General features: G+C 40.4%; 1 protein-coding gene across 2 annotated transcripts; it reads right to left on the reverse strand.

Annotated features, from left to right (window-relative positions):
• Nucleotides 1–9,593: 9,593 nt before the first annotated feature.
• FBXO30 (F-box protein 30) lies at nucleotides 9,594–26,958 on the reverse strand. Of its 2 annotated transcripts, none has more exons than XM_055714413.1 (3): nucleotides 26,764–26,958; nucleotides 13,354–15,448; nucleotides 9,594–12,499 (listed from the first exon to the last, which is right to left on the reverse strand). In XM_055714413.1, exons 2-3 carry the CDS (start codon nucleotides 15,430–15,432, stop codon nucleotides 12,296–12,298), a joined length of 2,283 nt encoding a protein of 760 aa, XP_055570388.1. In that variant the 5' UTR covers nucleotides 15,433–15,448; nucleotides 26,764–26,958; the 3' UTR covers nucleotides 9,594–12,295. The 2 variants fall into 2 exon arrangements, with proteins under 2 accessions (XP_055570388.1, XP_055570389.1); XM_055714414.1 differs by lacking the exon at nucleotides 26,764–26,958 and adding an exon at nucleotides 22,529–22,629.
• Nucleotides 26,959–27,425: the final 467 nt, after the last annotated feature.

Consider the following 27,425-nt stretch of genomic DNA (forward strand, 5'->3'; position numbering starts at 1 on the left):
AAAGATCCTATACTGAACAAGCATGAGAATTTTTTTTTTTTTTTTTTTACACTTAATACTGCAGAAGCTGAGCCCACCATTGTTTACGTGCCAAAGCAACTGAGCCAAGGTGGTGTATTCTGCTGGAACAACTAGATTAGATTATCTTCTAATGCTTTTTCTTTTAATATTTTTAAGGAGAGAGCACAAATCAGTATTCATACCATTCTAGTCTCCATGGCTTTGTAGGGAAAGTTAAACCAATCTGTCTTACCAGATGAGTCTCTCTGACATTTTAGACGCTAAATCTTAGAAGGCAGGTGTTTCTTTATTCATCTTTAAAAAGTGTAAAAAAAGAAAAAAACAAACATGCTGTCACTGCCTTCACTTACTAGTAGATTCAAAGGGACTCTAGCAAAAGCATTCCAATTTGGAAGCCTAAAGCTGAGACTTTAATTATTACAATTAGATTTAAATATTACAATTAAAATAAGACAAACCAGTACCCTCTATTGATTTTATCAACGCATGAAGTCCCTCTGGAAATACACCTTTCATTTTCTATGCTTTTAAGCCATCTATTTGGGTATTTAACAGTGCTGCAAGTTTCAACTTGAGACTTTATGAAATTGCAGTTTATAAAACTACTAAATAATGTTCTTCTACATATTTAGGCTAGTTGGACTGCAAATTAGGAGCCTCACTGTGGACAGTCAGTGGGATATTATTTTTAGAACAATGCAAGGAAAATAACAGAAATTAAGAAAAAAGGAATAGTGCAAGGAAACCGTTCACTGTTTGGACTTCATAGACTTGAGAGGCTAATCATTTTTCTGCTGCTGCTTTCAGGCATGCTTTTTGCAAAACTCTGTGGATTTCATTACAGTTCACATACAATCAGCCCAGCATTTAAAGGGATTAATTAAACTTCAGCTACTGATTTGGATATTATATAATTTTTTTTGAACACTGCAATTCTTCTCTGCCTTTCAGAAATGCTTGCAAATATAACAACTTTTTCTTTGGGGACGTCATCAACCAGAGAAATACAAAAGTGAAAGCTACTGAATTGTTACTTGGCAGCTGACTAGAGTGATGGATGAATTGCACATTATCAGCTAGAAGGGCTTATTTCAGACTTGGAGAACTAGTACTTTGTTTTAGAATTGAGACATATCATAAGCAGCAACCAGTATGACCTAGATTAGAACAGTTTGCAAATTGTGTGGAAGTCAATTGAATCCACTCATTTCCCCACAAACACATCTTTTATGTAAATTTAGTAATAGTGTTATCATATCCTAGAACATGACTATGTCCAGCACATATATCCCTGTAGCTAAAAACCTTAAGACTGTTCTACTGAAACCAAAAATACCACAAAATCTGTTAAAAAGTTTTATTTACATAACAAATCCAGCTGGCACCACTTTTCAGTCGAGTGCCTCTAGGTCAGATAAACAAGTTGCTGGTAGTCTTTCCTAAGTAAACCAGTTCTGTTTGGTTACTCTGCTAGAGAATGAGTGGGTTTGTATTACGCTTATTATTCTGTATTTATTAATATTTGTTTTGCTGTAGCACATCTTTGTTCAAACATCACTACCTACATAAATCAAGGAAATAGAAACAGACATGTTTGATATATTGATCCAACTAAGCATAAAATGAACTCTACATGAATTTCACAGAATTACCGCAGTCATAGCTTTAACATCTCATTTCATTTCAATGTGATTACATTTGTATGATCTGTAGAGAGCAATAAATAAAAAGTGATTTTTTTTCCCTCACCCAAGTTGCATTATGGATGAGTTTATGAGAACATCCCCTTGAAGCCTAGCAACTTTAAAGGTCTCTCATATAGGCGTCATTTTGAAAAATATCATTACTTCTACTGCTAATGTAAAAAAATCAATAGACTAGTATCTAATGCCACAGAGGGAAACAAGTGGCAGTAAATCTGCTGGGACAGTGCATTTGGCAATGATAGGATCACCGACAGTGCAGGCTAGATTTTGGCTTCTAGCATATCCCATGGCAATTCCTCCATCAAATTATTTGTGGAGTAATGTGTCATTAGCTGAGTTGTGGTAAATTAGTTCTCTCAATCTGCTCCAGCTGCAATCTGTAACACATCTGCTAACACTACCATGATGTCTCAGCTGATTAATGGGTAACTCGTTAGACTGCAGTAGCTTGCAATTACAAGCTATGTTGTCACATGCATCTGGGAGCAGGGAACTCCCTCACCATGGGTGACTCCCCAGATGTGCAGTTAGTAATGTTCCCAGTACTTTCTTTGGTCTCTCCTCAGGTTAGTTGCAGCTTGAGCACAACTGTAAAATTTTACCTCCATGGATGGAAGTAGTCACTCTAACTCAATATACTGCCTCAGACTTTGAAGAAAAACATTCTCCCATGATCTTCATATAACCATCAGGTACATGCTCAAGATCCAAAGTAGCAGAGCGTGCTTCAGTTAGCACTTGTTAACTTTTCCAAGCTCTGTTATGTCACCATAACTGCCAGGAATACTTAAACCACTTTATATGTTATTGTCAGTAACTACCATCATTAACACTAAGTTGCTCATCCAACTTCTGTCCAATTAGAGTTGCTTAAAGTTCAAACAGAATATTCCAAAGGCACGCTGTGCTCCAGCTCTCTCTAGAGCAGTGCTTCTCAAACCCACTTTTGCTGAGAGCCCACCTGTGGTCACAGCAAAAAAGAGACCAGTCACAATTTATCTTGACCAATTTTCAAAGCATAAATTATCCCATATTCTCCATCTATTTTGAAGATTTCTTACTGACATTTTCTCTATGGATATTCTGTCCAACCTTGTTTAACACACCTATATACAAGGTAACTAATTAATACAGGGTTTTCTGTGTTGCTCTGGGACTATTCAATGTAGTGGAATAATTTAACATAATTCACTCTATGAAGAGAGAAAGAGGAAAGCAAGGGAGAACTCAGAAGCAGCTCTCGCAGTGATTATGATGTGAGAAACAGCACCTTATTACTTAAAGTCCCCTCTCTGCTTGATTTGGAGACAAGACAACCTGAATCTTCCACATACCAAACGCCCTTCATTCAGCTGTTACAATGAGGATCTGCATCTTGCTTGCTTTCTTGACATAAACCATACCAAAAAGTTTGTGTTTCATTCCAAAGCAGAAGGAAAACATACTTTTTTTTTTCCTTACAAGGGAATTATAGCTTTCCAACTGAATGATATTGCTGAGTATCATTAAACCACACAACCTACTTTACTCCATCATTAACACTGCATCCCCGATGACAAATCTAATTAAGGCTTCAATGCCTTACTCTGGATCAAAACCCGTGAGTCAAAACTGTTCAACCACTTGAGTAAGAGGAAACAAGAAAAGTGGCTACTAAGAAGCAAAATCTTTCGAGTGGTGCTGCTGGTGCTAATTCATACTATGAGTACCTATGCATTCAATAATTTTAATCCAAGTACTCTTCAGTCTGAGCCAGGACCTTCATGACATGGTCAGGCCGTTCCTTCTCACATGGAGCAGGGGTGGTGCCCACCTACCTTGCTGAGCCACAGGACCTCAGAATCTCATTCTGGTGCAAAGCAACTCAGAAAGCCTTGTATCTCAGCCTCCCAAGCCCTTCCATGTTTCTTCCAGGTTCCAACCCCCACTGGAAATGGTACAAACATGCATAGGGATGATACATCTCAAGTAGCCTTCCAGTGACTGAAGAACAGGCCTTTTACTAGATGTGTAAGATTTTTCCTTTTGAGTGGAGACAACCACACCTGAGAAACAAATTGCCACAGAGACAAAAGAAGTGAAGTGCTTTCTAATGGGTTTTGTCCTTGGGTTTCATCTTGGCTGGCTGCCAGACACCCACCCTGCCACTCTTTCACTCTCCTTCTTCAACAGGATGGGGAGAAAATTAGATAGAAAAGCTTGTGGGTTGAGATAAGGACAGGGAAATCACTCACCAGTTACCATCACAGGCAAAAAAGAACTGACTTGGGGAAAATCAAATTTAATACCAACTAAAAATAGAGCAAGATGGTGGGAACCAAAGACAAAAACTGAAGACGTTTCCCCCCACCCCTCTCTTCTCAGGCTCAACTTCACTCCCAAATCTTCTATCTCCTTCCCCTGCAAAACTGCACAGGGGGATGGACAATGGGGGTTGTGATCTTGTGATCAGTCGTTAACAGCTCCTGCCTGCATCTCCTTCCTCCTTGCACTTTTCCCCTGCTCCAGAGCAGGATCCCTCCCATGGGATAGTCCTTCACAAGCTACTCCCGCGTAAGTCCCTCCCATGGGCTGCAGTTCAAAACCAGTTCAAAAGCGTGGGTCCTTTCCACAGGGTACAGTCCTTCAGGAACAGACTGCTCCGGCATGGTTACCCCATAGGATCACAGGTCCTGCCAGAAAGCCTGCTTCAGTGTGGGCTCCTTCCCATGGGCCACAGCTCTTGCCAGGAGCCTGTGCCTGTGGAGGCTCAACACAGGCTGCAGCTTCCCTCAAGGTACCTCCACCTGCTCTGATATGGGGTCCTCCATGGGCTGCAGCCAATACCTGCTCCTGTGTGAGCATCCACGGGCTGCAGAGGCACAGTCTGAGTCACCATAGTCTTCTCCACAGGCTGCAGGGGAATCTCTGATCCAGCACCTGCAGCACCTCCTCCTTCTCCTTCTTCACTGCCCTCTGGTGTCTGCAGGGCTGTTTCTCCCACATTTTTGTCACTCCTCTCACAGCTGCTGCACAGTGTTTTTTACCTTTTCTTAAATGTGTTTTCACAAAGGCACCACCAGCTTCATAGATGGTTTTAAGCTTTGGCCAGCAACGGGTCCACCGTAGAGCCATCTAGAACCAACTGTGTTTCGGCATGGGGCAGCCCCTAGCCTCTTCTCACAGAGGTCTCCCCCTCCCACCCTCACCTCCTGCTACCAAACCCTTGCCACATAAACCCAGTACAGTCCTGTTCAAGATGAAGCACGCTTTACACCCTTCAAGGAGGAGGGCCTCAGTCCTGGATACATACACCTCAGGGTGAATCAGGTAGAGTCATCTCCTGATCTCAGTGGCAGCAAGACACGATCCCAGGGAAGAAACTGAAGTACGCACACAGGGCAACATGGGGGAGGGAAGGTACCCTGCATGAACAGAATCTGCCATAAAGCCCGATTTTTCTAACACCATTCAGTGGAAATCATAGCCACCAAAAAGGCTATTAGCTTCCACGGAAGGAGGCACATGCTCAGAAGATATCCTCATGAAGAGACATTAACCTGGTGCTAATGAACAGTTTGCAAGCAGAAGCAGTACATTAAATCCTTGAGTAAATCTTCCTGTGACATGACATGACTGCAAAAACACAGAATGGCCCTTACTGGTGTGCAAAGGGCTACAGAATGCACTTTTACTAAACTTTGCAGAGCTTCCTATTCTCAGACCGTATCAGTAACCAAGAATCACAGGGACTGTGCCATACCTAACACTGAAGAGAAACTTTTCAACTTAAGCAAAGCAGACAAAGTTCCTAGTCTTTTGCCTCCATTTAATTCTTTTGGAAGAGAACTGGCATGCCTAACTCTTTGAACATGAGTTCACCTGCCATGACTCACTTTCCAAAGGACATGAGTGTAAAGAACAGTACCCACGGAACTTCTAATGGCTTAAATCAAGAAGCAGGACTACAGAAAGTTTTAAAAATAAGGCAGGTTTTTGTTTCCTCAGCCAGAATGAGAACCATTTTTTTAGTTGCAATTTGCCTCTCCCCCTACCACTTTGAAAAAAGAGACTTGCTTCAGATATCCTAATCAGGTGATCAGAAAACAAATGTAACGATCCAGAGATTTTTCCTTAGATGGAAAAGATAATGATTTTGATATTGGTTAACATTAATTTGTGATACTCATCTGGCACATGTTCCAAATTCCTTGAACTGTGAACATTCAAGCACAGGGACAATTACGTGTTCTGGCACCTTTTTGTGTCAAACTCCCTGCTAAGTATAAAGGCAGTTTTTCCTATGAAACCCACACAGTATTTGAAATTAAAAAGACATGAAGTACAAAACATTAAATAGATAAGCACTGACATGAGATAAGACTCTTTGTTCAATGTGACTCCTAGAAAACTGAAGAGCTTTAAGATGGTATGGAGGATATAGCTATTGTGAGAATTGTCCTTCTCCCCGATCTTCAATATAGGGTTGAAAAGATCATCCCCTTGCATCTGAGGTATACAATAATCACCAGAATCTTGCCAAAGACCCCCTACAATCATGACAAAGATCAATGATAGAATCCTGTACTTCAAACTGTCTGAGGCCATTAAAAACCTATAATAGTCCTGAGGGTTTTTTTCACCTATTTACATGCTTGAATTAGTCAAAGAGAATAAAAACCATCTGGATGATAAAACTCGGATATCATTTAAGCTTCATTTGAAGATCAACGAGACAGTAAAAAGGTGACACTGCCAATCACACAGCTTTTTTTAAGTGCATTTGGTTTTGGTTTTCATTAAAATGATGCACTGTGTTATCTATATGCAGTAGATTTCATTTGAACAAAATACAGAAATTGAGTTTTCTATTTACTTGCCAGGCTGTCCTAACAAACATTAATGAACACTTTATATACAGAAAGAGGACAGAAATCCATCACTGAGAACTTTTCTAGCTGTTGGGGTGGGGTTTTTTGGTTGTGGGGGTTTTTTTTTCTGGTTGGTTTATTTTGGTTTTTAACCTTGAACATAATGCTTCTATGTTTATCCAAAATGCCATCAGCTGAAAAATACGATTACAAGTTGCAACTCCAGTTAACTGAAGTCCAAGTCACAGGTCATTTAGACTGAACCTGTTTTATTACAAAATACAAAAGCCATTTTGTGTTGTGTGCAATGCCATCTGTTGAGAAGTTAAGTCTTACCGCACTGTTAACTCAAGAACATCTTACTCATCCACATATCAAAAGCCACGTGCACTGTAAGATACCATATAAAACTCTTCTTGCTTAGAAGTAAAGCCACCTTGCTTAGGCAACAGGGCATCCACTCATCCCTTACTCTTGAAACACATAATGATGTGAAACTCCAGACAGCTGATGCTCATAAACAGCTGCACAGTTCTGAACAGTCATATTTTATCTTAACCAAGGTTAAAATCTCATTAAGCAGCATATTATTTAGTGTTTGCTGCAAAGGCCTCCAGAATTACATGTGGAACACAACTATATAATTACAATGCTAAAGAGTACAAAATATTGGGATTACACAACAAGTAACGATCAAACATTAACACTTCTGAACAAAGTTCAACATATATTCATGCCAGGTTGTTGACCATTCATTTGCTAACCAGCCACATAATCAGATTAGGTTTATTCTGCAACCTACCCATTTGCTGGGAAGTTCATGTCAAAATACTAACACAACGCAACTTTCATCTTGCTAGAATTCTCTCCAATTAAATCCCAATAAGCTTGAAGATAGCTCTTTTGTTACATGCTTGAAAACATACCTTAGGGGGGAAAAAAGCAGATCTTAAATGAAAAATGTCTATTACAATCTATTTCTTGTGTTCCATGTTTTTATACTGCAAAATTCTCAGTTCGATACTACATTATGACTGTCAAACTGAAAAAATTTTGTAAGGTCATTGCAACTTCCCCTAGTACTTTTCTGCAGTTCATAATACGATTTAAAATAAGTAATGTCTGCACAGTTAAGGATGAAACTAAGCACCAGAACACTAAAATATCCTCAGGGTAGAACTCATTTTTCTGATTGATTCTACAAATTCAGCCTTATGTGAATTCTTACCTCGTGAAGTTCTAACTTATTTTGTATATATTTTGCTACTACCTGAGGCTATAAAGTAGCCTGCATACCTACTACTGCATGTGTTACAGAACCCGGTTTGTCAAAATGGCAGAGGTGTGGACTTCTGCTGTCACATCTCATAGAGCATCAAACGATGATTAATAATGTTTTGTCGACTACCAGGCCATTGGCAAACTATACTGAATACTATCAAGTCTTCTTATTTTGCTCCTTGCATTGTCTAACACATTTTTGTTCCCTTTTTCTGGCAAATACAGAAGGAAACCAAGCAGATGAATTCTCTGTGTCTGAAGGACTTAGTTTTTCTATTATTCTTACCAAATATTGCCTCTGACATCACCAGCATGTAGAACCCATGCTGAATACATAACTTGCATTCAGTAGAGGACCGCATTCAATTTAATTAATACTTGATTGAGGAATGCAGGCAGCACTTGGAGACAGTTTATAACTAAAGTGTATTTGAGCTTAAACAGCAGCAGGGCAACTCCCACTATAATGGAAAGACCAATAAATCATCAGTAAAATACAGCTGAAGCATGCACAAATCAGAAGCTGCCAGCACTCTCACACACAGTCCTTCAGAAGACTCTGTATGCTGGGCCTTCATGTCTTTGTTATTTCAAGCCTACTTCTCCATTCAGTTTTCCTCTCCAGTTTGGATTCTTGCTATAATATTCTTCACATGCCCAACAGTCACACAATGAGAATCCCATTCGTCAAACTGACTCTGCTTTATAGGCCATAACTTTCTTACAAACACTATCTGAATGCTCTTTTTTCCTCAGTGCTGTAAACAACCACTAGATTTTGCTCATCTGAAGATGAGCAAAGATGCCTGAACAGCCATTCTGACTGAATTTAAATCGGCTTTCTGATATTACAGCATTGAATTCTCCACTGAACGTAAATCTCATTTTAGGAAAGTACATTCCACAGGTGAGAGCCTATGAAGATAGTTTTAGCAGTAGTATTCTCAGAAAAGGTAAGTCAAACATACAGGCAAATCCTTTAGCATACTTTAAGCATCAAGAAAGTCAAAGTGAGACAAAAAATATTTCTTTACACAGCAGAATACCATCCATTTATGGAGACAGGAAAACAAAATGTGGCCTGTCTAAAAAAATAAAACAGCCACAAGTTTGTAATGACTGAAATTAAACCATGAGCCACACCATGTTACTTGACACAGTTCATATTAATTTATTATGAGATTTCTGTAGTATAGGTACATTTTTATTTGTAAAGACTATTAGCATACTCATAGTAGCAAATGGCAGGGCAAAAGGTCAATTTCAGGGCAGTATTCTATTTTAATAAGGTTTTGGTTTATGTTTTGCCATTCCACAAACAGTCGGAACTAAAACTATTACCTAAAAACCACCCTAAATTTTTGCTCCTGCACTATTTTAAACAACTTTCTACAGAGACCTTTACTCATGAGATGACACACTGAAAACATTCTTCACAAACCGGTAGCATGTGTATCATATTGATCAGATAATCTTTCCATTATCATGATAGAGCAAAGCAATAAAAATGGGTATATAGTCTAAAAAGGAATGACCAATCCTCATGCTGAAGTGAATGTGAATACATATTACTCACTTCCAAACTATGCAATTTTAAATGTTTGTAAATAGATTTCTTTATGTAACTTGCTCTTCTGAGTACTTACTGTACTCGCTATAGACAGACATTGAGTACCAGTTTGAACACCAGCAGGCTGGAGATAAGCTTTAAAAAAAGTACAATCATACTAAAAGAGAAACTCCAAAAGTTTTATTAGGATTTCAACAGACATTGCAAAAAATATTGCATAATGATTGAAAACATAATATTTTAAACAAAGTAGCAATGTGGTATCAAGTAAAAGAAATACTGGAACAGCTGTCTATATATGCTGTAAGGAAAGAAGTACCAGCAAAGGGATATAACATTTTTAAAAATCAAGGGCAAATGTGAACAAGCCACATTTTGATAGACTGACTGTACACCGTAGATGTTTTACAAACTGCATAGCAGTGTAAAAAAAAAAAATTTATCCTAACTATATTGTATTCCTGCATTTGGAGCAGTTTACAAGGCAGAGATTTTGTTTACAACAATGGTATTTTAATAGCTCTGGATTCTCATAAAAAATAAACTAATTTAACAAAAAAGCCTGTATCTACATTTGAAAACAAAAGTGCATGTACTGAGAAATAGTGTTATTTCTTAAGAACCCCACCGAGTACTTAAAAAGTTCATATGAATAGATCAAAAAATGATGATACTTTAAATGTAGATCTGCGCTGTGCTACATGCGAGATTCTACCGACACCAGTTCCTCTAACTGAACACCCTCTTTTCCCAAGCGACCGAAACACATGCCTGCCTACCACACTTACCAGGGTTCTGGGTAGCTACAAAGAATGCCAAGTACCAAACCCACAACACTGCTGACTAAAAAATACCAGTAACCCAAGAGAGATGTTTTAGAGTAGGTTTAGCCATAAACGCAAGCATCAACTTCTTAACGTTCAGGGTCCTTCCAGGCACACAACTACATTTAAACACTGAAGAGCAGCAGCAAGGAGCCATTAGAGCTAGAAGACAAGAACTGATGAAAGTCTGTCTCCTACCTTGTACTGAAAATTTCTAGGTAATGAGCATTTCAATACACTCAGAGAACAGGGGTGGCGGTTTAAAACCCCTACCTAAAACCCAGTTGGTATAGTCGGATTTGTATATGAATCTAGATTCTCCTTTCCAGATAACTGTGGTAACACCTTAGAACAACCGCAAATACTACTAACTTCTGTAGAGGGTTTAATTCTTTCCTCTCTCCAAACAAAAAAAGAAAGAGAACATGTGGTTTGAAGATTCAGGCAGAACTTCCATTTGAGCTCTTGTAATTACAACTCATGGCACTGAAGAACTAGATTTATTTTTTTTCTGGGCACCTGTAGCACTTGGATAGAAAAAGGCAGCGAATGTTTAGCTGGACTGGACCCAGAATGGAAAATGCACAGATACTGAAGCTGTGCACTGCAGTCAGACTAGCCATAAACAAGTGTCCAGTACAGAAATTAAGAGTAATAAATTTAGCCATTTTTGTAAACATCTCCTCCTTACTAATCTCTTATTTTTTTCCTATAATGGAAATACGTACTGTATTTCTTTGTTCCAAGATCTGGTCTGTTTCTGTTTTAGCTTTGTGGCACAGTTGCTACGTGCAACAGGATAGAGACACCAACATTAATACAAACAAGTTGGAAAGTCGGTTCAAGTTATTACAGTTTTGCTATACCAGGCCATTTTTCATAGCATGGATCCTCTGTTCACAAATGCTTTGTAAGAGCTTTTATTATGGAAGACTGGAAGCAAATTGGAGCTGTTTATTTAACAGATGTGGTTGAACGTACGTTTCTGATATGCCTTATGCAATTAACAAATCATGTCTCATCTTATGAAGATGATACATTTGCTATACATACCAGTAATTTAAAATGCTCCTCAAAAAAGCAGCATTTTATAGACAAATTAACAGAAAATGAGACAATACATCTCACAATACCATAGAACAAGTAAAGCCCTTTCATTAGCTGCATTATAAATCCGTAACTGTCCATCACATACTTTCAATTTCTGACTGCTCAAGCAACTTAACCCTCAGCCAACTGCAGGACAAGGAAAAACATTTTAAACATTTTATATCGATGTCATTGTAGGTGCAAGAGTAAAAACCAGTATTCCATGTTTTCAGTTCCAAAAGTTTTGCTCCCAAAAGTGAAATAACTGTTAATAGTTCAGAAGAAAAATAATCATTGTTGACATGTCAAAAGAAAGTTATACTAAAAATTAAGCTGCTGTAAATCTGAGTTCGCTTAGATCATTCCTAAAAAAATTTTTTTAAAAAAAACCTGATCCTAGATCACCTGTTAACTAGGAAGAGCACTAGAACAATGATTTCATGAGAAAAGATGTGCTTAAAAGCTGCATTTGAGACATCTACTATAAAGTTTTGAATTTTTCCTTATCTTTCAAATATTTGGATTGTAATTTCTTAAAAAAAATAGACCAAATACAGAAAGTATATTTGGTCAGGATTTTCTCTCACTACAATTCAGTGTTTCCTATCTAAACGTGCACACCATTTAGAGGCCATTTTTGAAACATTATCAGTCAACAGCAACATGGGCACCAGTGAATCAGAAAACACACCTTAGGATTTTGTTCTTAAATTATATAAGTTAGATAAAACTACCCTGTCCAGCAAGTTCCGAATTTTTCAAACATTAAGGCAACTTTCATTACTTTCCAGCTAAACAGTATTATAAAAAATAAATGTCACTTCAAACCTTATATACACAGTGACAGAGTAGATTTAGCTAGAAAGTATCTTTAGTACATTAATAAAGTGTCACAATATTACCGAGGTTATATCAGGTGCTTGAGTGTATGTGCAATTGGAGTGGTTGCAATATTTAAAGTACTGGTTTCAAAACAGAGCGCAGTGAACGTCCTTCTTTAGTGAGTTCTCGTGTTACACACATACATGGCAGCGGAACAGCCTCCTCTCTTCTCTCTACAGCATTATAGCTACATTTCTTCAAGTGGTCAGCCATGCTTACGATGTCAGCAAACTTCCACTCATTCACAGTACAGAAGGCTGTACTGAAGCGCCAAACCTAAAAAATAAGTTGCACTTAGGTTCAAAATGTTTTAAGATACCTGAACTCAGAGCAGGAAAATAAATGTTTGTGTTATAATACTTCCAGGCAATGTTTTGCATCTACTATAAACCATACTAAAAATCAACATGACACAAGCATACAATGCTAAATTTTATATAGTCAGTCCCAGGCTGATTCAGATTCCAAGGCAACTCTGAACCCTGGGAAAATATTTTCTGTGTCTACAAAGTAGTTACAATCAGAAGTTAAATAAAGTATTGCATGACCAGTCACGAGAATCCATTTCTGAAACTATCAACTTCAATTCCAAATGATGGCTGAAGATACTCTGCAGTGGAGGGGGAAATGGCGAAAACTGCACTTTGCAAAGGTCACCCAAAGGTTTTAACAATTACTTACTTACTTAAGGCACTGAATATCACGGCAATAGATAGAATCTCAATAGGTTAGCAAAAAATAAAACTGCTGTAAACAGTATAAAGGCAAGAAAAGCAAACTTTGTAGGCAACTTTCCTACTTTCATGGAATATTGATACTAAAGAAAATAACAAAGTAATTATTTAATATTTTAAAATCTCGGGGAAAAAAAAGAGAGGCTAATTTATTTACATCAAGTATAAACTAGACAAACTACTTCAAATTCTACTACTTCAAGTGTGGAGAAGACTGAACCAACCTGCTAGCAATTTTCACTAATTATTATTCTATACAACAATCTGTTTCTTGGTGGGATATTCTATCAAAAAACAGCAATAACAATAGTGATCAGGGAAAATATGAAGGGAAAAAGCAAACACATGACCAATTTAATGCTTTCCCTTTCATCTTCAAAATAGAAAATAACTTACCTTTTCTTTTATCTGCCAAGAAGAACTTCCATCTGGGTACCTTCTCTTCTCCCAGAGCAGGATCACCATCCCACGTGCTTGAAGCAAGCTTCCACACACATCTCTCATTAAACGTGACACTCTTGAAAGCTGACATAAACTAAAGCCATCTAGAAATCTAGCAATGTGCTGCAGAACTTCAAAAGGTAGACTACTCAGATGGTCATTGTGCGGTCCAATTAAGCAGCTTTTTGCTGGTTCTACTAATACTGTGGATATACAAGGCTGAACTCCAAATGACCTTAAGTGGCGATCATGAATAATTTTTGCCCCTTGTGTTGAAGGACAAAACCTTCGTTGGGAATATGTACACCCATAATATGCCAAAGGACACCTCTGCTCCATCCAGCCATTAAGGCCAGCATGAATGTCACCATGCACATTCTTAAAATGCGATGAAAATTCATTCCTCCTAAACAACTGTCCACAAACAAATGTAAACATTGAACGCTGTTTTGTTTGGTATCTAGCCACATATTCCAATACCAAATCCAGTCCAAGGGTTTGGAATGGACTTGGATTTGAGAGCTGTGGGTTGGCATGATCACATGCAGAAGCTGAAGCTATTTCCCCCACCATTGTGTTTGTGGCCAATATAGCAGATGGGAGAGAAAACGTTTGGGTCCCAAAGTCAACGTGATACACATCGACAGTGCGACTTTCTGATATTCCCCTACCTCCAGGAGAGTCTCCTAGGCAAAACAACAGAGCTGCAGTGATAAGATCAATCCCCTGAAGACCCATAGGATCTTCTGTTATCTCCAAATCTGATGTATCAACAGCTTTGTCTTCTTTTGGTGCAGACCAATAGTGGCTAACAAGGAATTTGTATGACCGATGCCGTAAAACTGAAAACGCATCTACATTTCTCAGTCTCTCCTGCTCCACTTGTCTCTCTAACATTTCTTCTTCATTAGCACTACGGGGAAGTAGTACATGATTAACATTGCCATTAACTAAGTGATCATCTGATATTACTTCTTTAAGTTGTGCTGTTACAGGGAAGGAGCTGCAAGGCTGTAATTCTTCATCGTCACGAGATGCAGTACATTCACCATTTGCTACACTGGATGGTTTTGAATTAGACACACCAAGATCTTCATTCTGGTCCAACACCTTTGAACATTCATTTTCTACATGAAAGCCATTACACAAAAGTGAGGAGTTACTGAGGTTTAGATTTAAGTCATGTTTTTGCGTTACATCATAACAAATATCACTAGAACCATTTTGCTCCATTTGTGAATTTTGACTCAGACTATCAAAGTTAATTCCCCCAACTGCTCCTATGTTATCTTCATCTGGATATCCATGGTCAGACTTTTTATCCTGAATAATGCCATTACAAGCTTGTTCTTTAATCTCAGTATCTTCTTTCATTTCATGTGGCGAAATGCAGAGGCTTGAATTTAACATATTAATGTCCCTTGTAGCAGTGTTCAGGATATCCAGAGCAGCAGCTAAACTCCTTGTTGTTTCTACAGTAGCTTGATAAAGTGCACCATACGACTCTTCATCTACAGGCATCAAACCATTTGAATGCACTGTATCTGGGGCACTTGATTTGACAGAGGTTTGCTCTCTGGATTCTGGTATTTGATCACCTGCTTTTGACATCATAGTTGCTACTTTAAGTGATTCTAGTAACATGCGCTGGTCTTGAAGGGCTAAAGCCATGTCTAGCTGCTCCACTTCATCAACATCTTTACTCAGATTTTCGTAAGATTTTCGGTCTGCGTAACTGACTGGCCATCTATTCCATTCCATGGTACAACATACCACACTGGCAGGGCAAACTTCCAGATGATCAGCAATTTTATTTCGGGCTACTATGAAGGGACACCCAAAGCCACTGTTCAAACAAGGCACTCTTTCAAGTGGACATAACATGCGATGTTCCTCAGCTTTACATGAGTGAAAAACTGCTCCACAAACCAACGGGCAGCCAATCAAGTCACAAGAAATGCCAGGCTCTGGTCTGGTCATACAACGACGGCTGACACAGTTCACACAGTGTAAATGTTGCTGATGTTCCTCCATGACTGTAAATCCAGTTCTGAGTGAAGAGAAAGGAGACAAAAGCATAGAATATTAACTCCATGTTGTTAATATTTACTATTATTTGCAGTTTTGCATCTTCTACATATACAGAGCAATATAGGTCAACACCATCTGAACTGATCAGTAGCCATTTTAAGAGAAAACGTGACATTTTATCTCAAAGAAATGGTGTTTAAAAGTTGCCCTGAAAATTAAGGATACACATTTGTATCAGAGTTCAAGACACACAACCTATGAAATTATTCACCCGGTATAATATATGCAGCTTAGGTAAAAACGTTGTATAATCCTTCTCTCTGAAATAGTTCTTTTCCCCTGCCCATTGCGAATAGATGATTCAATGAAAAACAAAGCATGATTGTTGACTGTGGCTTACTACCTGAAATCATAAACCATACAACTCTACACAGTAGGGAGACAAAATAAAGGAATCCAGGTTCATCCTCATCTCCAGTTCTCTAAATTAAAGTCAGGCAACCTATTCCCTGGGCTGATTGCTACCACCTAAGCTTCTGACACTCTATTCATGCAGGTCTGTTTAAGGCAATCTGCAGCCCTCAGCATGTAGCTCCATCCCCTGTCATGTCCCATTCTCCCCCACTCCATGCTTCCGACAGACAGCAGTCCTTTACAACAGCTCTTACTCTTCTTTTTTTCTTCATCTATAGCCTATAGCTCCTCTCTTGTTTTTATAGTAGCTGCTGCACAAGGGTAGCAATTATACTACACATTAAGTAAGTCCTTTTATTTCATTGAAAACTTTTACATAAAACTGTACTACCCCACATGGTCTTATCTATACGTCAAGTTCAACACACAAAAGGTAAATTTTAGTGCATCCTATGACCATCCTGATTACAATATTCAAAGTATAAGTTCAAAGTATAAGGGTATCACAATAATTTTCCATAACAAGGTCAAAGAGCAATAAAGTTTGAAATAAAATTAATTGCATAATCTATTGTAACACATTGACACAAAACATTCAACCCTTGTTGCGGGGGGGGGGGGGGTTTGCGGGAAGGGGCAGGGAAAGAAAGCAAACATTGCATCTTTGTACTGTACTTTGAGAAGCTCTAAAATCCCTCACTAGCTGGAGCGCAGCCCCATGCATGTGACCAAGCTCTCCCCTAAGCTCTAACAAACTCCCTCTCAGAAGTGATACCACCAGGGATTACAGTTAAGAGATACCAGAGAATGACTTGTAGAGAGCCAAATTTCAAAATACTGTGTCAAAAATACATTTCTCAGTTCCATCTTTTCCTTACTGCTCACCCTCCAGCAATTCTTTTGAAAAATAAAACGCTTACAGAATTTCTGATTAATAGAAATGGTTCTTTATCTAGCCAACAAGTGCACTCGTACATTGTCTTCAGACTAAACACTGCAGTTTTAATGCATTAAAACTTCTTAAATTAAAATTAAACTGTAAAAATAATACGGCTGAATATTATTCCTTTTGTTCAAACTGAAGGTAAGAGGAAACAAAGCTGCCTTTTGGACAATCCACTTCAAATAATTTAAAGCATTTAAATAGAAACCTATGTGACACTTCACTCACTTGTATTCTTTTAATGCTTTGAAATTCATGCCAACTTTAAGTAGCAATCAGTCCGCATCCCCTCATCCGTCGTAACTTGGATAACTCAAATATTTCAGCCACCCACTCTCCTGAACACTTCTAACAAAGAAGCATATGTGCTACACTTAGCAGGCAAAACACAGCTGAATTTTCCCCACCGTACCTTAGTATTTATATACTGAATAACAAGTAAGTTTTGAATTAATTATCAAGTGCATCAATCACTGAACTCAGGGACTGACTGACTCGCTAAACATTTTAGCAACCCTTTCCAGCACACAACCTGCTTTCAACTTGCATATTATGTCAGATAGCATCTACTGCAAAGAGCTTAAATATGTTCAGTAAAGAATGAAAAAAAAAATTATTTGACTTCTCTGAGATATTCTTAGTTCTTTCAGCAAAACCTTCTCTAAGTAATTCCTGCCAAATACAGCAGCCTACCTATTGCTAGACGAAAGAAAATTTCAATGTCTTGCGGCAATACTGAAATCAAACTTTAGTTTTCAAGTCAACAGGTGAGCAGAGATCAAAAGGAAACTCTCAGGTTATTTATCTATTTTGAAGCACTTAACACAAAATGGAAATAGCCCTGAAAAATACAATTGGTAGTTTATAATGCAAGAGCCCTCATAGAGCCCAGCCCGTGCTTCATGTATCTAAACACAGTCCTGCTCCCGTAAAATAAACAATCTGGTAGCAGTAAGGCTTAATTTAATCAATTACCCACAGTTACACATTAAAATAAATAATAAATAATTAAGGAAAAAAATTGTTTACCTACTTTGCAAGAAGCTATGCACCCTGCTCACTTTAAGATGGCCAGAAGCGAGCAACTTCTAGTGCAGAAGGCAGGTGCGTTAGCCAGTGCCCGCTGCTGTGCCTGCACCATTCTACTGCTCTAGGACAAGGTGGCCCACATGCAGACAGCTCAGAACACAGTCAAACCGAGCTCAAGTTTGCCTGCACCATTTGTGTAGACATACCCTAAATTAGTCAACCATCATTAAATACTATCTTTAGATAGCCTACATGAGCTTACACAGAAGAACATTCTATTAAGACAGTAAAATATCCTCATCCCTAGCACACTATCTTGGTCACAAGTCAGGTTGTGAAACCCAAGGTGCATGATGATACCGGCTTTTCTCAGGCTCCTGGACTCCTTTCACACACAACTAATATTCATCAAAACAATGATTCCATACAAGCAAATGAAATTTTGAAGTGTGTAAGGAGGAGACAAGACATGGTGAAAACACCAAATATCACTAACTCACAGCATATGCATGCCAGCGAAGACTCTAAAACACCACATTTTACCAAAGGTAGATGCTAGTTTAGTTCTATAACAGATGCTTGCAATCATTTTTATACAGAAGCAGTTACGCACACAATCAAATAAATAGCTGAAGTAACCTATTCTCTCAGTTCCTATAAATAACAAGTCTATTGGTCGCTAAGAAGTTTGATATTAGTTCCCATTTCTCTTAAAATTCAAATCCTTTTGCACCTTAACTAAATATATAGTTTAAAATCTCTTTGGACATCAGTAGACCATCAGCAGGACATTCACTAAAATTCCGTGTCCTGCTTACAAGCCTTAACTTCACAGCACCTGCTGCAGAATTTCAATTTAGTCAAAATGTCACATTTAATTTATAGGTTACTACAAAGTCTTTTTATTTATATTAAAGGTCCTTTTCTATATTTTTAATTTTAATACCTGGACTTCAAACTCAACAGCTGTTTGGGGCAGTCATGAGTTCCTGGACTGCTTAAACTAGTTAAGGCTTTTGATACAATTCAATTATCAAATTGCAAATTAAGTTCAAAGGCAAAAAACAAAATGACCCTACCAAACTGGTGAAATAAATGGGTAAGACCTCAAGAATTAGCACATTCATTAATCAACAAATGGTCATGACTCACGCTATTTTGTAAGCTAACATTGTGAACCACGGAACTTGGCACCTCTTTGATTCATTAAGAGGATCCACATATGAATCATTTTCCTTTAAAGAACTAAAATTAATATATCGCTAGTACTACACTAAGAACAAGAACCACCCTCTTCCCAAACACTGCCTTGTAAAGGAAAAAACTGTTGGGTAAAGGGGAGAGAAAGAAAACTCTTGCTGGAAGTAACAAAGTGCTTTAATTTCCTCTGATACAGAAAATTGAAAGGGTTAGCAAAGTGTCATTGCTGACCTGAAGAAAAATACCTGTCATTAAAACACATACCAACACTATTCACAGTGTTTATGTCCCACTGTGTTCCTTGCCATAATTTCGTGAGAAGACAGTGTCAGATCAATGGCCAGAGCAAGAACAAACAGCTGTCCTTTTCTGACAGTGTAGTGTCAGCAGCTAGCTTCAGTTCATATGAGATGCTGAAGTACACACACTTGACTGTTACTAGCAGAGAAACCTAAAAATACATCCCGTTCCACTGAGGTGACCACTGCTCTCAGAATTTGTGCAATCACTTGATGTTATTGTACATACTATACAGTCAGCTGACCAAATCAGCCAGAACATGCTTTGAAAATCTGTCATAATTAAAAGGATTAAGATTCCAGCTGCTACAGCCACATGCTTTTAAGTTGCTGTTGTAACACAAACATTAAAATAGCATAATAAGGGTTTCAGTCACCACCATACTTCAGCCGCATGTGAGAGCTCCCACTTCCTTCTACACCACAAAGTATAAGCAGCTGTACTTAGTATTATCAAGCTCAAAGTCTACTTACTTACTCTCCCCTATATGAGTTCTTTGGCGCCCATATGATAGGAAAACAGCAACTATTACTGCTGTTGGAACACTTGCTACTCAGCCACTTTCTATTCACCAAACCTATAAAGCTCAACTATCTTTGAGACTCTTCCTTCTATCAAATTTGACTAAATAGGCCAACGGGTTCTTAAATTACTGGTTCAAGGAAGTAGAAGAATAGAGACATACAAGCAGTACTACAGGTTTAAACTCCCAGGAGCATCCAAATTCACCCACAGGCAGCCAAATATATGCAAACCATTCTAAAAAAATCCCTTTTGCTTTGCAGATTGTGGAAGAGGCTGCCATATTTCTGAATCTTCCATTTTTACCCAGGTCCCTGGCTAAAAGAATGGCTAACGACTCTGGTAAGATGCAGAAACTTTCAGTGAGGAAATGACCAAGTTAGAGAAAGGTTTAAGTGATAGCTGGCTAAAAAAAAAAAAGAAAAAAAAAAAAAAGGTAATGAAAAATAGAACAAGAGGCAGAGAGCAGTATAAAAATTAAAAAAAAAAAACCCAAACCAAAAACCAACCACCAAAAAAAAAGGGGGGGGAGAAAAAAGAGCTTTAGAATATTCTGCCAAAATAGAATTGGCAGCACTATAGATATTTATTTAACAAGCTATTTTATTTTTCTATATCCCACCATGCATGGCAGAATAATTTTCATTCGCCTTGACTAACAGGACTATCAAATGCTTTAAACAAGCTTTGCTGTCTTCTAGAAGGTAAGCTTTTCTTTACTTGTCATACCTATCCTGTGCAAAAAGTGTAGCAGTTTTTGTACCCAAAACTCAACACCTCAGTCTATTATTACAATAGCATGGCCACTTCAACTTTCTGTGTTATGCTCCCTTTTTGGGTTTGGGGGTGGTAGAGTTTGGGTTGGTTGGTTTGAAGTCTTTTTTAATTCATCAGTTTTCAAATAACCAATGAAAAACATGAACTGGAGGTTCAGCAAGGTGTCTCTAGCACCATTTCAACTGACGAATGGCAAGTGCCACCACTAGTTGCCATCCCTGCTTGAGGATGCTCTAACTCTACTCCTCAGGACTCCACAAAGTCTAAAGTTAAACAGTCCCATCCTGAGGCTCCTCCAAAGCCAGTACAGCCATTGTCCTCATATTAGGGAGCTGGGTACCTCAAATCCTGCTTAAATGTCTCTCCACAGCACTGGGAAGGCAGGAAACGGGGGCATACAAAAAAGTTAATCTAATGCTATACTAATTTCTAACGACTCTTTAAAATGGTAAATTCAAAAGAAAACAACATTACAAACTGCTAGTTATTAACATGAAATGGCATGACTAAGAGCTGACAAATGTAAAGGTATATGCTCCAGTTGCACAAGTAATAAGGTAGTACATGTGGCCATATTTTAGCATCTTATATACCGGGCAATTTTTCCTTTTGTATACATTTTTTCTGACTTGAAAGAGAAGCTACTAAATAGAACTTTGTGAAGCCTTGTATCTCTTCAAACTAGTTTACATCAGACATACTTTTAGGAAGCAGAATCCTTTTGGATGCCACACTTAAAATCTCAAACTTATGGGTCACAAATTACCATCTCCCACCCGCGAGTTCATCAGGACAAGCCTGGATTCTGTTACAACTGGGCAGAACAGGGAAGTTAAAGCTAGATTCAAAACATTTGGATAGACAAGTTTTCACTGCGTTCTCAAACAAAATTCATCCACAACAAAGAAGAGAGCATCTTCCCTGCCTGGTAGTGACTGCACATATTTGACACACTAGGATGAGTCTATTTTTTTTGTTGTTGTTGTTGTTAATCACTGCACACATGAGAAGGAGTTTAAATTACTAAAGCCCAAACTATTATACAAGTAGGATGCTACTTCTACCATTATCATCATTGTCCATACAATTTATATGAATTACACAAAAGAGGGAGAAAAAGGTCAGGCTCAAAACATGGCCTCTTCCTGCAAGAAAAAAACTTTAGGGGTTTCCATACTTCTGGAAAGATTCTAGTTTTATCAGTGATCTGCCTTTGAAGAAGTATGTACTAACTGCTTTTTGAAGCATAAATTAAAGTTATCCATCTACCTCAAAAACAAACCAGACCAAAACAAAAAGAACCTTCTAACTACAGCAAAAATAGTGAGCATTAGAATTCTAAGGAAGCGCAACTTTTTATTGTCAACCTTAAAAAGAAAAGCTTTTCCATGTCTACTCCTGCCTCAAGCATCTTATTACAGGAGCTGACCTGTACTTTGCATTCTTTTGAATAACACTTTAGGAGTTCCCCTCTCCCTAGTGGCAAACCACCTTCCTCCCATTCAGACAATTCAGTGAAGTATTTCCTCCCAAATCACTGTGGCCCAAAAAAACCAGAAATCAAGGGGAAAATGACCCAAAGCAAAACACTGCTTTGACTGAAGTGGACCCTCCACTGATGCCCCATGCATCTGGCTTTGTCCCATTTTAGAATAGAAGCCCTGATGGAATGATAGAACACCTTCTTCTATCACTATTAAACACTGGGAGTGTTAAAAATCAAAACCAAAACTACTAGGTTTTTCCTTAGAGTACTTTTGTGACAGATCTGCCATGCATTTTTTTCTCCTTGACACATTTCCCCAAAGAAGAAACCCAAAGGCCTTAACTTGCCTCTGGCCACACACTGACACAGGACAACCAAACTAGGAACACCTACACTTGCTGCATGGCTCAGGCACAAAAGCACTCTACCTGTTGAGATGGTGACAGGGCAGAATCAGCTAGAGAGCCAGTAGATTTCATGTGTAAAGCACTTCTGAACTTGAACTCAGTGTGACTTCTCGATTCCTGCAGACTCTGCAAGAACTGAGATCAGAAGGAAGGTTTCATTTCAGGTGTACATATTGCTTTCTATATGTACAATACTCTGAAAAGGTCATGTGCTTACACTATCTGGAGATACAAATTTTGAAATATTTTGCAGGTTTTATGGAAAAATAAACAAGCTTTTACAAACTTAGCAAGTGCAACCTACGTTTTGTCATTTTAGCTTATTGCTAGCTGTTAAGTCACGGTAGATGGTTACCTGTTTATATTTAAGGCTAGAAGATATTATTAAAAGTTATTATTCTGACCTACTTCACTCAATTCTTTGGTTTGGCCCAGCAGGAGCCACTTAAGGAAAAAAAAAACCCAAACCTGAATTAAAGATTGCAACAGCTGGAGAACTAAAAAAAAAAATAATTTAGTTTGCTTCTTTTATAAATGCATTTTAGTCTAGTTAGAATTTGTCCAGCGTCAGTCTTCAGACATGCGAACTTATTAAGCAGTTGCTTAATATTAAAAAGCTCTTTACTATTACAAGCTGCTTCTTCCATGTGTTCATGGAACATTAATAAATAATTCTTATTACATATTTTAATTTGTACATGTTGCCACAGAATTCCTGACCTCTATATATACAGAGATCAGGCCAAACATCTTGTTAATATACTGTTTCAGGTCTTAACCAGTTCCCATAGCAAAGTAAGAAAACAAACTTTAAAGTAAATGGAACACAAACACAACTTCTCTCCAAGATACTAGACTGAAATGTAGATTTCATGTACTCTGTATATATAAGGTTACTTTTCCTATTAAAAATACACCCTTGTTAGTAGACAATGGCCTGACCACCATACAGTAAAAACAGACAGCAGACATAAAAAACCTGACCCATGGAAATAGTAAAAAATACCCAGTTTTAAAAAAAACTTTTCTAAACAAAAACTCAATTATCTCAAACAGTTGATGACAGGTAGCTGGGAATATCTCTCATAATGAACATGTTATACCAGCTCTTTCAATATGCTTTTAACTGGAATGAAGAACTAGAAAACACAAAGATCTGCACTACAAGTTTGTGCACGGGTTTAGGATGTACAATGAGTCATCAACTTCTGATCTCTAGTATCATTTAAGCTGCCTTTTCCAAATGTCAGTGGGCTTGATGCTATTCTTTTTTCCCCCAAAGACCCCAGCTGAACATTCCCATCCAAACACATTCCACAGCCGATGACAAGTGACTTGGCCAAAACAAGGTTTTGTAAGAGCATTACAGCTATGTCAATAAAGGACACTCTTAAAAAGATCCTATTTGAAATGAATCTGTCACTCCAACAAATTTCTCTGTCACATAGGACTTTTGAAAAACTACATTTCTACTAGAGATGCTTCTAAATAAAGAAATACAAAGCTTAAACTTCAACAAACACCAACCACCTTCCGGCACCTATGTAACCAAGTCTGAACCACATGCCACTACCCAATGATCAGCCTGAAATCACTACCTTAAGTTTTATATGAAGAGCTGTAACTATGCCAATCAGAATTTTACCTCACCATGCCTCTCTTTCTCATGCCTTAAGTTTACACCTCTCAGTTGCTGGCTCAGAGGCCAACAACTACTCAATTAGATGTTCCACAGACAGTAAGGGCCTGCAGGGTATTGTAGATTCAAGTAGCATTAACAGATTAGAAGAAAATTAAAGTAAGACATGGTGTCACTTCAGAAACTATTAAAAACAGTAGCTTGCAAAGTAAATCAGAATCTAGAGGTCCCCTGCCATTTTAACTCGCCTGGTTTAGACCAGCTTGTATTATAAGATTTTTTCAGTTTCCTTCATTCAGTGTTGAGACTAGACACTGCCCAAACACTTCGGACAGCTTAGGTAGGATTTCTCTGTAACTCTCAGAAATGTAACTACCCATTTATTTGTGGTCTGTTCAGGAATACTTTCTCTTTATACAATCTAACCATCTCACCAACAAATACGCATGTAACCTTTATTCTTATTGTGCAGGTAAGGAAACTGAAAGAGAACTGTCATCAGTATAACGATCACTAGATAGATGATTCCCTACTCCCATCTCTATACCACTGGATCTCATTGCCAGAGGCAAACAGCATTTTCCTCATTTGAAACAAAACTCACCAAAGAAACAGGCCTATCAATATGAAGGTTTTATTATTTTTAGTTCAACTGGGCTGAATACAAAACAAAGGTTTGTTAGGAAGCTGCAATCCACAGCAGCTGCAGGACCTCCACTTGAAGACTAATAGAAATATGCTTTCTTTCTCACAAAGGTACTACAAGACACTCCTTACGACCTATGTCAAAAACTCAGCTGTCCAAAACATGCAGAAATCTTGCCCAGAAAGTTTCCAAGCAGGTATCGCTAGTTAAACTCTGCACTTGTTTTGCCCACGAGACTTCTAACAACAAAGTTGGAGGCAAGTGAAATATAATCCAAGTTTAAGAAGTTAATTGAGTAGAAGAAGAATTTAGTGTAAAAGAAAGAACATTCAAGAAGTAAAGTAAAACCACTGCTTTTGCGTAACCTTTGCCCATTCTGCTGGGATTCTCCTGTTCTCTAACACCCTCTAACTTTGGAAAACAACAACACAGAGACCCCAGAAAAAGTCTCAGCTTGCAATACAACCCCAATTCACCCTTTGAATCTATTTCTTCTCTGGATGAAACTTGACCACTATGAGGAAATTATGAACAGGTATTCACCTCCTATAGAGTGGAAAACAGATAAAAGTTGCCAAGTGTATTTTTCAGTCTTCCAGGTATTTAACTTGCTTACCAACAAAAGTTCTTTTAATAATAGTTTTGTACTTTTGGGAGAGGGGTACATCATAAATAAGTGTAATTAACATCCTCATCAGCAGGGATGCATGAACCTTAACCCTCCAGATCACAGCACAAGTCAAGGTGTATGACATTAACATGCAGCAGAAGGCAGCAGCTATCAGGGAAAGAATTTAACCATCAAGTGCTACACACCAATTCTAGAGAAAGCAGAGGAAGCTCTCTTGCCTGAGGTGCTAGCACAAGCAAGGTGATGATGATCTTGCTACAGCAGCACAGGCCGTATTGGATTAGTATGTTAACACACACTTATTCTGGCATATTAACGACATAATCAGCAAAAGGAAAACGAGGATTATGAAAAGCTTCTCAGCAAAATCCGAATAGAACTTTACAGGACAAAGGAAAGCCACCTCTCCAGCCCAAGGGTTTTTTCCCTGGAGAACTCAGACCTGCTGCAAACAACAGCGATGCTAGAACTTCTGGAAGTGAGGCCGCACGACTGTTTCAGCAAGTGTGCTGTTCAACAAGCTGCTGTCACCTCCCTGCACACTTCCGACGGCCGACCTGCGGGGTTACAGGAGTACAGCCACACAACTTTCTTTACCTTCATAAAGGAGGCAAGGAAGGGCTCCCACGCACATCAATAATAGCCATCAAGAAGATGGGAGAAGCGACAAACCACCGCCCCTTGCATGATGTGAGCACAGCTACCGGCAACACCTGGGCAGGGGGGCTTAGCGCAGGCTCTCAGCAATACCTCCGGACGACTTGCTCGCTCTCCCTCTCCTTCCATGCAGACCGGAGATGCCCCGGCTGCGCCAGGCCGGCCGCGGCCCTGCCCGCTCCCCCGTGCCACCGCGGCGCGCCGGGCAGCGCTGCCAGCCCCGCGGGGTAAGAGGAAGCGGCAGCGCTGGCTCCGCCGCCGCCCGCTCCCGGCGACCGCGGCTCGCCGAGCGGCCTGCGGCGGGGGGGTACGGCCGCCCCCCACGGCACGTTACCGCCGGCTCACACGCAGGACTTCGGGCCCCGCGGGAGCCGGGCAGGGAGGAGGGGACGCCGGCGAAGCACGCACGCCGACCCCCCCGCGGTCCCCTCCGGGGGCTGCGGACAGCGCCGACCCCGCCTCCCGGCCGGGACCCGTCAGAGTCGGCGGGGAGCCGCGACCGAGCCGCCGCTGGGCCCCGGCCGCCCTCGCCCCGCAGCGACCCCGGCGCTCGCCCCCGCCGGGCCGCCATTTGTTTACCACCCGGCTGCCAGGCAGCCGCCGGCGGCCAGGAGCGGAGACGCAGCCCCGCCGGGGACGCCAGGCCCGGCCCGCCCCGCCGGTCGCGGACAGCTGTGGCTCACCCGTCCCCGTCGCTAGGCAGGCAGGAGGGCGCGGGAGACTGCGCGGCGCCTCGCCCCTGCTCCCGCCGCCGCGGCGCTCGCTTCGTCTCCCCCGGCCTGGCCTGGCCTGGCCTCGCCGCCCGCCGGGCTCCCGCGCGGCCCCGCTGCCGGCCGCGCCCCCAACGGCCGCGCGGACGGGCGGGCGCGCGCGCCAGGGCAACCGAGCGCGCGGGGCGGGGCTGGGCGGGGCGGCGGGCACGGGCCTCCCTCGCGCGGCCCAGGGGGCGGGGCAACGGGCGGAGGGCGCGCGCGGCGCCGGCGCGGCCAGGTTACCTCAGCGGCTGCGCGGCCGCCCGGGCGGGTGCCCGGATGTCCCCGTGTGCCCGTCCCTCCGGCAGGTCCGCGCTGGCGGCGGCGGGTAGGCGGCCCGGGTCCGTGTCGGCGCTGGGCACAGGGCCGCTGGCGTGGGGCGACAGGGAACGCGGGCCGGGCCGGCCTGCGAGGGAGCGGTGCCTTGGGGGCACCGGGGCCCGGCCCGGCCTGGCAGCCGGCCCGGCCCGGCAGTGGGGCTGCCGAGTGCGAGACTCCCCTGAGGCCGAGCGGGGCGGCCGCCGCCGCTGCCGGTGTGTGAGGCAGGGCCTGGGCAGAGCGCACAGCTGCCGCTTCGCGGCCCACCGGCCCCC

This window comes from Falco cherrug, chromosome 6, assembly GCF_023634085.1.
Source record: "Falco cherrug isolate bFalChe1 chromosome 6, bFalChe1.pri, whole genome shotgun sequence".
Classification (NCBI taxonomy): domain Eukaryota; kingdom Metazoa; phylum Chordata; class Aves; order Falconiformes; family Falconidae; genus Falco; species Falco cherrug.